At 53.7% G+C, this 11,001-nt stretch overlaps 1 protein-coding gene across 5 annotated transcripts in view; it reads left to right on the top strand.

Moving 5' to 3' along the window:
- Nucleotides 1–3,208: 3,208 nt before the first annotated feature.
- CNTFR (ciliary neurotrophic factor receptor) overlaps nucleotides 3,209–11,001 on the top strand; it is a 202,181-nt gene continuing 194,388 nt past the window's right edge. For 3 of the 5 annotated variants that reach the window (XM_048292004.1, XM_048292000.1, XM_048292002.1), the window contains exons 1-2: nucleotides 3,308–3,394; nucleotides 5,557–5,729. Coding sequence is in view for 2 of the 5 variants with exons in the window: in XM_048291996.1 (XP_048147953.1) it covers nucleotides 3,296–3,394 (99 nt within the window). In the remaining 3 variants the exon portion in view is untranslated. Of the gene's footprint in view, nucleotides 3,395–5,556; nucleotides 5,730–11,001 lie in introns of all 5 variants that reach the window. The other 2 variants (XM_048291996.1, XM_048291999.1) reach the window with 2 other exon arrangements.

Genomic DNA, 11,001 nt, shown 5'->3' with positions numbered 1-11,001 from the left:
CCTCCCAGTAGTTCAGTGTAGGAATTTGGGCATTTTGCTTTGAACAAATGATTCACCAGTAATCATTTAATCAGCTCTCCCAATGTTTGAAGAATCTGTGAGTAATTTAGTCAGATGTTTGCCACAGAGTATCAAATAAATGGTTTGGAAAGACACTGGCTCAGACTCTCACCTTGTACATGCACAGCTTTGGGGCAAACCAGGCCAGTGCTGTCCCCTGAGCTTTGGCCTCAGGTGTCCAAGAGATCTGTGCTACTTTACAACTGGCCAGGACCAGCCTCAAACTGGCCAGGTCAGGATCTGGCCACGGTTCAGCTGCTCCATATTTTTGCCATGAAGCTGTGGAGCATCTGCTCTCCTGCTTGGGTTACCACTGCTGCTGGAGGCCGGTGGGCAGCGTGTAATGCAGTAAAGTGACATTTTTGGTGACAAGTGTCCTGGTTGAACATCAGTGTACAAGCTTGTGATGAGCCCCTTGCTTCCTCTGAGTGGCTCCCACTGGGGTGCTGTGGATGGGGAAAGCAGCCCAGGGTGATGGACAGATGCTGGCTCATCAGCTAACGGAGAATAATTTCCCCAGGTCCAGTTCCCTTCCTGGACCTATTAATGCTCTGGTGTCTTTCCATTCCTGTCCCCACAAAACCACCTGCTCTCCTGACACACTTCCCAGTGGCATCGGAGAGCTGCTGCTTCTTGCACAGCTTTTACTCCTTCTTTTTCAGCTCTGCTACTCGCTGACAGCAGGGAGGGATGGAGAGGGAGAATAAGGGGTTGGAATTTTTTTTCCTTTTCTTCCATTGTGTGACTTTTTCAATCTAGTCCTGACTTTCTGGGCAGCAGGGTCACTCCCCAGCTCTGCTGCAACCTGATGAACAGCCTTGGAGACATCTCCTTTTGACTTGTAATTTTCCCTCCTGTTTTCTTTTCTGTTCTTTTTCTGGGACCTGCTATCACAAATTCCCCCAGAGTCCCAACATGCTGGTTATTCTTTGTGGATAAAACAATAAATAGATAATTTATTGTGCACTTTCATCTGAGACAAAACATCATTATTTCCATCCAATTAGTAGTGTCTTTTAGCAGCATCAACGACAAACTAGACAAAATGTGGCTCCCACCCAGCCCCCTTCCTCTGCCTGTGTGACATTATCTCCACAACTGCAGGGAGAGGTGGTAGCTTTGATTTGATCAACACTTATCTAGTCAAAACAAAAGAGAATTCCTTTTGTAGGCTTGCCCAAAGATTACCTTTTTGGGTTTTTCTTTAACAGGAAGATCAGGAAGAAATTTCTGTCGTTTTGTTACTACTGCTGTTTTCTTCAGACCAGGAGAAGTCCTGGAATGTCAGGGAAAGTGGGAACCTGCCAATGGGAGTATTTCTCCCAAGTCTCTCTGCAGAGTTTTTTCACATGTGTTGTTTCCTGAGTCATGGAGATTTGAGCTGGGAACACTCAGATATCTGGAAGCTGGAACAGCTCTTACTGCTGACCTGAATGCTGATGTCCAGGGAGCAGGACCCCAGCCCTGCCACAGTCACCAGGCTGGAGATAAGGGCAGAGGATGTGCATAATTAGTTACAGGGCTCTGTAGGGCTCCCCAAAATCCCCTGTGGCCACTGGCCCCTGCCCCTTGCTGGCAACTAGCCCCTGGCAGGGAGCAGGCTGTTTCTTCATGGGCATTTGTCTTTTCCAGGCTGGGAAAACAGAGGTATTTTTCTGCACACTGGCAGCCAAGTGGGGGATGTGCCTGGGAAAGGCTATTCCCTCCAGGCCCCCTGCCCCATGGCATCCCCCAACCAGTGCCACCAGCGTGCTAGTCAGCCTGTCCCCAGATCCCACCCACAAGGTGTTTGCAATTGCCTGGGCAGTTGGCAGGAGCTGGCAAGGGGCGGGGGTGGATGCCCTGCAAGGGTGCCTTCCCCTCGGCCTCCTGCCCACCCTGCCCTTCCTTGCCCTGAGGCTGCTTGGCTGTCCTTGCTCACCCTCCCCATTGGCTCCTGCTTGCTTGGCCTCACTGCCGCTTTAATTTTAGCAATTCCTTGGAAAGAGTCATTTTCCATAACTCAGCTCTCAGCGGAGCCCTCTGCCTGCCAGCTCTGCCTTCTCACACGTGTTGCTGGCGTGCCCCAGCAGCACACGCCTGCACCTGCCTGGCCAGGCCTGCCTGTCCCAGCCTTTTGCACACCAAAGCCTCACACCCGGCTCCCGTCCCCCATTGGCACATTTCAGCCTGGCACTCCCAATTCTCTTTGTGTCATGGCTGGAGCGGGCAACCTGGCCCAGCTGTATGGCCACCCCTGGGGCTTCGCCCTCATCAGGAATAACTGAGCACAGCACAAGGGGACATCTGTCCTCCTTGACCTGCAGGCCCCACCCACACGTGTGACAGCTCTCTGTCTACCTGTGATGGGAAACGTGGTGATCCCACATGCTACAGGCGTTGTGATGGATGGGCAGGGTGCATTTGTTCAGCACACACCAGCAGGTTTTATTGAAGTGGGGAAGGTGGGTGCAGGTGTGGCGGCAATGGCTGCGTGATAGGGAGCACAGCCCACGCGTGTGTTGGGTGTTTGGTTGTGCAACGAGTGCAAGAGGGGTGAGTGAGGTGCTTTCACGACATTCTGCCCCTTCCTGTGGCGCTTCTGTTGGGCACTCCAGGAGGGTGTTGGTGTGAGGGAGCGCAGTGCTCACGAGTGGGGCTGTGTGCTAGGATGCACACGGAGGTGTGCACGGAAATGGTAGCGCTGTGCCTTCTCTTGGGTCTGCATCTCTTGGTGGAAGGAAGGGGCTGTGCTTGTGGAGGGCACGTCGTGCAGGACCGTGTGTGTGTGCACCAGGGTGGCCACGCTCGGGGCTGCATCTCTGGGGCGGTGGGGGGACTTGCAGGGACTGCTGCTCATGATGGGGGGGGTGGCTCCGTCCCCACGGTGCTTCCACGAGTGTGCGGTTGCACGGGGGTCGGTGGGGCGCGCGTGTGTGCGGTGCCTCCCTCCGGCTCAGCATCCGTGGGGAGGGAGGAGGCGGCGGCGTGCCCGCAGGGGCGTGGACCGGCGTGTGCCTGTGGGGGTGCGCGTGTGGGTGTGCGTGCGTGTGTTTGTGAGCCCGTGTGTGTGTGCGCTGCGTGTGCGTGTGCGTGTGCGTGTGTGTGTGTGTGTGTGTGTGTGTGTGTGCGGGCGGGTGCGCGCGGCGCGGCGGGGCCGGGAGCGCGTCCCCGGCGCTGTGCCGGGGGGTGCGGGCTGAGCTCATCGCTGGCTCCCCGGCGCTCCTTACCAGTGGCTTCTGCGGTCACATGGGTTATGTGCTGGAGTTTAAAAGAGCTTATAGCCCCCGAGCCGGTGCAGAAGCAGCCGGTGGTTGCATGGGGTAGCGCCGGGAGCGGCGGCAAGGAAGGCGCCGTGAGTACCGGGCGGCCGGGGCCGGAGGGCGGCACGGCGTGTACCCCCCCCACCCACGGGACGGGGGAGGCGGCGTGCGGGCACGGGGGTCAGCGGAGGCGAGCCGCGGTGCCCGCCGCCGAGGGAGGCGGAAAGGAGGGCGGAGGGGAACGCTTTTTTCCGCCGCATTCGCCCCCGGTCTGGTGTACCCTCCCGCCCCGCAGCCGCGCACCTTTCCAGCGCCCGCGCGTGTCCGCGCCCCGACGAGGGCCGCGCGTCCACTCCTCGCCCGGGAGGAAACAATTTGGGCGACTTACTTTCCTGCCCCACCGTGCGCGTGTTCCCGGCAGGGAGAGATGGGGGGCAAGGGGCCGGAGAGTCGCCGCACCCTCCGGGGCAGCGGGTCCGCATCCGGGCGCGGCGGCAGGACCCCCGTCCCCTGCCCGGCGGGACCCCCCGTCCCCTGCCCGGCCGGGAGGGCTTCGCGGCCAGCACCAGGTTGAGGACTGGGAGGGATGAGCCCTCCCTGCGGCAGTGCACGGGGCTGGAGCCGGGACTGCGGGGCGGCTCTTCGTAAACCGGAGCCCGTGGATTTCCTGGGCGGGAGAGCAGGCTTCTCCTCCGTCTCTCCGAAGGCGCAACCTGCCTTCTTCTCTGCTGTGGCAGTTCAGATTTTCTTTTATATTTTTTTTTTCCTTCTTTGATTTTTTTTTTCCCAAGTGTGATTTTATAAGGAAAGTGTCTGCATGGCGCTTCTGGGGAACTGCTCTCCCTGGGCTAGGCAGGCAGTTCATCCCGAGCGTGAGTACAAGGGCTGCTTTCCAGAATTGCATAATACACACCGATCCCTATGCTGCACAAAACTCCCTGACATTTCCACATCTTGGTGACTTCCCCCACTGCAATCTTAAAAACGAGTTGTGACTCCAATCAGTTCGTGAGCCAGTTTGTGCTGCCTTCACTGGGGACAGAACCAGGTCTGCATGTTCCAGCTTCCCTGGCTCCTCCGGCAGTTGTTTCTTTAACCACTAAACTTTTTGGGTATAACGATCGGCACTTCTTCACTCTGTTATCCTTCCCCACCCCGCACTTACAGACACATGTGCAGGGTCTGTTTAGAGCGCAGGTTACAGAAAAGGGATTGTTTGCAAAGCTGTTCAGTTTTTTTCCCCATCTCTTTGTGTTTTAATTTGCGGGATGGTTGAGGAGGTCCTTTTCTCGGATTGCTTTTTGCTCGGGAACTTGCTGACTTCTGCTCGGATTTAGCAAATTTCACTGACTGCGCCCGCTCTCAGCGCACCACGTTGTGTACTTGGGTGAGGGACGGGACCTGCATATGCTCCTGCCGGTCCCACTGGCCGTGTGTGCAGGCAGCAAGGCACTGACATTGGCTGCTTCCTGCAAAATGTGCAAATACGTGGGAGCAGCCGTTCTTGCTCTCAGCTCCCTGCCCTGCCCCTCCATGAGGAGTTGGAGCTTTGCTGTGATGTCTGGAGACGTGCAAGGGATGCTCGTGTCTGATCAGGCAGCACGCTGGGACCAGGTCCTGGGACCAGAGGTCTCTGGGGTTCACTGCAGCGGATGGTCTTTCCCAAGACTGGCTGAGCTTTAGAAATGAGAGCCCCATGCCTGGCAGACTTCCTTGCGACAGCTCCTCAAGATAAGTTTATCAGAGCCTCTTGTCAGAGCAGGCCAAGCCGTGATCTAATGATCGTACATTATCTTTGGTCTGATTTACCCCAAGAGGACCCCATCCTGCCAGGACTCTGCATCCCCTTCCACTTGAAAAGTGCTCAGCACCTCCTGGGCTAGGGAAGGGAAAAGCCCTTGTACCTCTCAAAGCCACAAAGCTTGTGATGCACACACACAATCAAATAACTGTGCAGCCAAGGCTTAGCTTTCGGAGACGTGACTGAGTTTCTGAAGCCAGCAGCAGGAGTTTTGTGGGTGCAAGCCCCAGCTCCTGGCCACTCTCAGTTAATTCCCTGCAAGCTGGAGGCATGCATCCTGCTCCAGCTCATGCTGGGGCTGGGTGTGTGCCTGGGGAGCCTGTCTCTCAGCTCTGTCGTTTATTATTGCTGCCGCTGCCATTATGCCTGACAAATGGGAGTTGCTGAGTAATATGCTGTTTGTGTGTAAATATCTCAGTGCTTGCAGCTGAGCTCACTCCTGCCACTTTGCAGGAAGCCATCTCAGCACCTTTCTCCTGTGAAGACCCGGGAGTGCAAAAGCATCCTTCTGCAGGGACCTTCCCACTGCTCCCAGCAGCTCTAGCCTTCGCTCTCCGCTGCTTCGCTGCAAGCGTGAAGCCTCCATCCTCTCCGGCAATCGTGGCGGCCCTGCTGCTTTCCTGAGTGTGAGTCAGGGCTGGGAAAGGGCTCTGTGTGTGCCTGTGTGTGTTTTTGTGTGTGTGCCTGTCTCTGTGTGTGTGTGTGTGCATGCACAGGCTCAGCTGCTCCCGAGGGTCCTTGTCCGAGGCAGAGTGAGTTTTGGGGACTTTGAGTGTTTTGATGGAGACAGTCATGCATAACTAGGAAAGGAGTTTTTGGGTTGATTTGGGATTTTTTTCCCTGCCCACTCAGCCCTGAGTTCCCCCTCATTTCATCCCAATGCTGATGAAGATGCTAAATTACTCCTTCCCAGATTGTTTTCATCCCATTTGCAGATTAACATCCAACTGCTTTTTGCAGTCAGTACTTGCTCAGCCCAGCTTTTTAATCTCCCCTTGTAAATCAATCCCTTCTGCCTCCTGATCATTTTTGTCGCTCGTTTTTCTGAAATCCCTCCAATTTGTCCATTTTGTGTCGGTGACGTATGCCTGGCCCTAAACATGATGTATACCAGGCATGGCAGCGTGAGGGAAGGACACCTCCTCCCCTCCCACCCCGCTGGGGCTTGTGATGCTTTGTCAGCACTGAACTGAGTTACTTCCCCATTATTCTAAGCTATAGTCCCTGCTCGGTGTTGCAGAAGAAAGCAGCATACTCAGGTCAGTGCCCTGGGGAGAATTCCTCCAAATTTTGGTGATGGGTTACCGAGGTTTGCTTGCATGCTGCTAGCAGATGCTGGAAGGGGACGGTGGTCTAGGTGTATTCCTGGGGTGCCTCTTCCCACAAGAACTAATAGTTGAACAGGAGGGAGGAGGAAAATAAGAGAAGGTAAGCTGGGCAGATGGGGAAACTGAGGCACATGCATGCACATTTCCTGTGCACCTTTCCAGCACACAGCTCTTGTTTCGGTGCTCTGTGTGTGGGGTCTGCTCTCCATTGCACTCATTAGTGCTGCAGTCAGCATGGGCATTTTTCAAGGAGATGCTGGATCTTTGGTCAGAGCAGGCTGGCAATCAGGGATGCTGGGTTCTGGGCTGATTTTTGCGTATTGCTTCTCATGCTCGTAGCCAGAGCCTGATGCCACAGGTGCTCTCATGGGGATGAAACAGGGTGAGAAAGTGCCTTGCATTCGTGCACTTTGAAGTTTTATCATGCCAAACCCTGAGCTCCTAGCACTGAGCATTCCCATTCCCTGGAAGGGCTGTGCCCTTCCAGGGTCTATCTATTTTTAGGAGGAGTTGTGTTCTGGACAGTGTCCACTGCAGATGCTCTCTGCCTCCTCCTCTTGGCCCTTCTCCAGGGACACTGTGTGGGCTATCTGATGGAGGGGCAGATCTTGCCGGGGCTCCTCCAGAGCAGAATGGAGGAGGCACCGTGATGGTCATGGGGACACTTGGGGGGGTGTGGGTGCCCCGGGGTGCTGGGGAGGGACAGCAAGCTTACACTGTCCTTTACATGAACTGCTGGGAATGGCGTTTCACTGTGGTCTAGGTGCCAGCAGGACACGGTGGCAGCTTCGATGTGGGATAAGCGAGGGCACTGCCTGGGCCAGGTGGTACCCGGAGCTTGGCGGTACCCGGTGTCAGTCCGTTCGCCAGGATGACACTAGGGGGCACGAGATCTGCTGGAATTCCTTTGTTGGGGATGGGAGAGGAGGTTGCAAAGCTGCTCTTGACCCTTCAAGCCCCGTACATAATCCCCCTGCAGGTACATCATTCCCCTGCACATTTTGTAGGATTATGAGTGTTAAACCCCACGAGCTGTCCCGGTAACTCGTCCTGCTGCCAGGGAAGGACACAGCTCTCCGGATGCTGCTCCACTGGGTCTGTCTGTCACTGACCGTGGAAGCAGCAGGAGTAAGGATGGAAGCGCTCAGCTGGAAACATCTCCGAAGTGAGAAGGAGATGGATGCGGCCAGAGTGCCAGGGAATCTCCGGGGAATCTGGGAAATCCAGGAAAACACCTTAGCATGGTTTTAATGCCTCTCTAGAGGCATTGTCCCGAGCAGGGATTAACTTAGATTCAGGGCTGGCTTTCAAGATGCAGCGTGTTATGGTTTCATTTTCTGCTGGTTGTTAAGTTCATGCGTGATGTCTCCTCAGGGTCACGTTTTCCCAAAGCAGCAGAAACTTTAGAGAGTCTGATTTAATGAATGGTTCTGATCGATCTGAAACATGGAGAGTGTGTGTGTGTATTATATATTTGTCCGTCTACATATCTGGGTAGAGTGCAAAGAATATGTTTTTGAAGGTATGTTTATGCATTTCTGCATACATCCAGCTGTAATATTGTCTTCAGTCCTTAAAATCTATTATTCCAGCTGTGAATGTGTGTATATATATTAAAACACTGTATACTGGAGTCTTTCTCTCTTGTTATAACAAACCTCGCAGAAAGCAAATAAAGAGACATTGTTCTCATAGCAGGGTTTTAAGGGCTCAATATTTATCTTCTATGAATTTTGGTAGTTTTTGTTCAGCATGTTTGCAGTTATGATGGTGGGGGGGGGGGGTTGCCTATCTACTTCAAATTCTGTGCTATTGGGAAACTGAAAACATTTGGATCATTTCAGTTTGTTCATTACCTAATGAAAACAGAAATCAAGCTTCTGGATTGAAATGCTGGCACTTGATAACATTCTGGCATATTAAGTTCTCAGTGGTTGGGGTTTTTTCTAATGCCTTCTGTTGCCAGATACCAGGCTCCTTTGCTGGAGCCCTGCTTCTCTCGCAAGCCCCCGGGCAGTATTTTTAGTAGGACACTGACGCATCGCAAACACTCCTGTTCTGTGAGAAAAAGCTTTGCTGTCTGTTGTTGAAAGTAGCACTAGGATGGCTAGAAACCGGAGATCAGAGGGGGACGATGCTGCTGCTGCTGCGTCAGAGCGTTTGCTTTGTGCCTGTGATGGAGGTTTTGTGTCAGGTCGTGCAGGTGCATGCCTGTGCGGATGTGAGGGCAATTCCCCAGCTGGGCTCTGAGACAGGACTGAGGAGCAGGGCTTTATTTATTTTGAAATGCCTTGTGAAATGGAAGGAGGTCCGGGAAGAAGTGCGGAGTCAACTTTCAAGTCAATTAGGGATGTATCTGGAGGTGTGAAGTGGTTTGAAGAGGACAGGGTGATTTGTCTGAAAGTGTTAACTAATTAGAGGGTATAGTCAGGGCTCTAATTAGCCATGACACCCTAAAGATGTCATCAAAGCCCTCTTGAGGCATGGCTGATCCAGTGCCGTGGCTGTGAGCTGTCTGGTCAGTGTGGCCATGCACGGCCAGAGCTGCCGCCCTCTGTCTCAGAGGCAGCCCAGATGCTGGTCCTTGAGGAGGCTCTTTTCCTTTCAGGTGACTTGTGATACCCTCTGGGGCTGCTGCCAACATCGAGTGATGTTCATAAAGTCACAGAACGAAAGGAACGCTGCAGCAGTTGGAAGAATTAATACTGGTGCCCGTTATGTGGGAAATCTCCTCTCTTTTCCCGGGAGGGGTATCACTTTCTGCTGCTCTGTGCCTGGGGGAGGCTGGAGGAGGAAGGCTGTGAGGGTTTGCACTAAATGATGCTGTACTACCAGCTGGTGGAGGAATCATGACTCCTTTCTTAGCATTGCCTGACAGAGGGGACATGGGATCAGCTGAAATCTGGCTTGCCCAGACCTGGTTGTATTTAAATACTATGCAACACACCCCGTGAGGGGGAACTGTTGCGGGAAGCGGTACAAGAAGTGCTGGGTAAGAGAGGCTTTTCCCTGATACTGGAAGCAGCTTGCAGCCTGGAGCTCTGCAGGACCACACCTGGGTGGTGGGTGGTTGATTCCCCTTTGAGAGGCGGGGCTGGGGGTTGCTCCCTCTGGGGCTGCTCCCACTGCCTGTTCATCCATCAAAACCATTGTTCAGTCTGCCCTGTGAGGAGACGAGAGCGGGAGTTGCCCATTCCCAGCAGTGGTGCCAAGAGCCAGTAGGAGCCACCTAAAGCTAGGGAGTAGGCTGGTGGATGAGTCTGGAGAGCAGGGCCCATTGCCATTCCCAGCAACAGGGAGCAAAAGCATTCTCTCCTCTCTCAAGGCTGAGGTCCCCATGGCTGTCAGAGCCCTCTGAACTGCCAGGAGAGAGAAGCAGTGGGCGGCTCAGACCTCACTGGCAGGAAGGAGGTACTGTTACTCCTGTTTCAGTGGGAAATAAAATAGATCCTGGGGCGAGGATGTTCCCTGTGTGTTTCATCAGTGCTATGAGCAGCCTGGCTCTGCAAAGGGACTCCTTTTGCTTTTGTAGGTGGTATTGCAGCCCCCCAAAAGTGAACACACCACCAGGCACACCTCCATGCTAATAGCTACTGAGGGATGCGCCTGCTTTTAATTATGTGGGTGTTAAGCCAATGAATTAATTTTGTTCACAAAGTCGCAGCCTGGTATTTTCCTGCTGCTCGTGGTCTCTGGTGGCATTCCCAGACTCTGGAGTACACATGCAAATAACTTGGAGACTGGTTGTAGTAACTTGCAGGACCCTGCCACACAGGGCTGACCCACACAGCTCTCCCTGTGCCCCTGCCATGGGGTCCCAGTGCTGCAGGGGGCACGCAGCATTTTAGGGTGCCGTGTTAGAGGTGATGGATGGGGAGCTGCTGCCTGTGCTGAAGCATCACAAACTGATCAGCACAGAGGGGGTGGTCTGCATTGCTGCCCTCCTGCCTGGAAAAGCAGCCTGAGTTGGGTACCTCGGGGACAGGCGTGAGATTCGGTTGTGAAATCAAACAATATCGTGTATAATAAAACAGCCTTATATCTGATTTTGCTCTAGGTACACTCTGCACCACAGTCCTTTTGTCTAGGGCCTAAAAAATGCTGGTGATAATGAGGACACATCCTTTCCTGTGGTTAGCGTGTGGTTCTCAGATGCAAAGAGGAGGCAGCCTGTGCTAGACTTCACCATCAATGTGTGATTTACCCTCCTCTGTGCTACTGAACTAAGGGCTTGAAAAATAAATACATTAAAAGGAAGGAGAGACAACAAAAGGATGCTGCTGCTCTGAAATTCGATCAAAAAAAGCTCTGTCCAGTCCTCTGGGCTTCTCACTTAACTAAGAGCTCCAGAAATAACAGTGTTACGGTAAAGTGCACCCACAGATAACTGTGGGTTTGGGGATGGGACTGCTTAGTTCTTGAGGAACTAGGATGAAGTTCATTTTGGGTATTTTTTCTCCCCAAAGTGGGGGTTATTTTCACTCCGTGAATCCGAGGCCATTCAAATCTGCCTGGGACCTCTCAGCTTTGAAATCCTGGCCTAGCCTGTTGTCTCTCCCCAGCTTGCCAG

The sequence above is a fragment of the Corvus hawaiiensis genome, chromosome Z (genome assembly GCF_020740725.1).
Source record: "Corvus hawaiiensis isolate bCorHaw1 chromosome Z, bCorHaw1.pri.cur, whole genome shotgun sequence".
In the NCBI taxonomy this organism is placed as follows: Eukaryota; Metazoa; Chordata; class Aves; order Passeriformes; family Corvidae; genus Corvus; species Corvus hawaiiensis.
The sequence above is the reverse complement of the archived record's forward strand: the minus strand, read 5'-3'. Positions and strand labels throughout refer to the sequence as shown.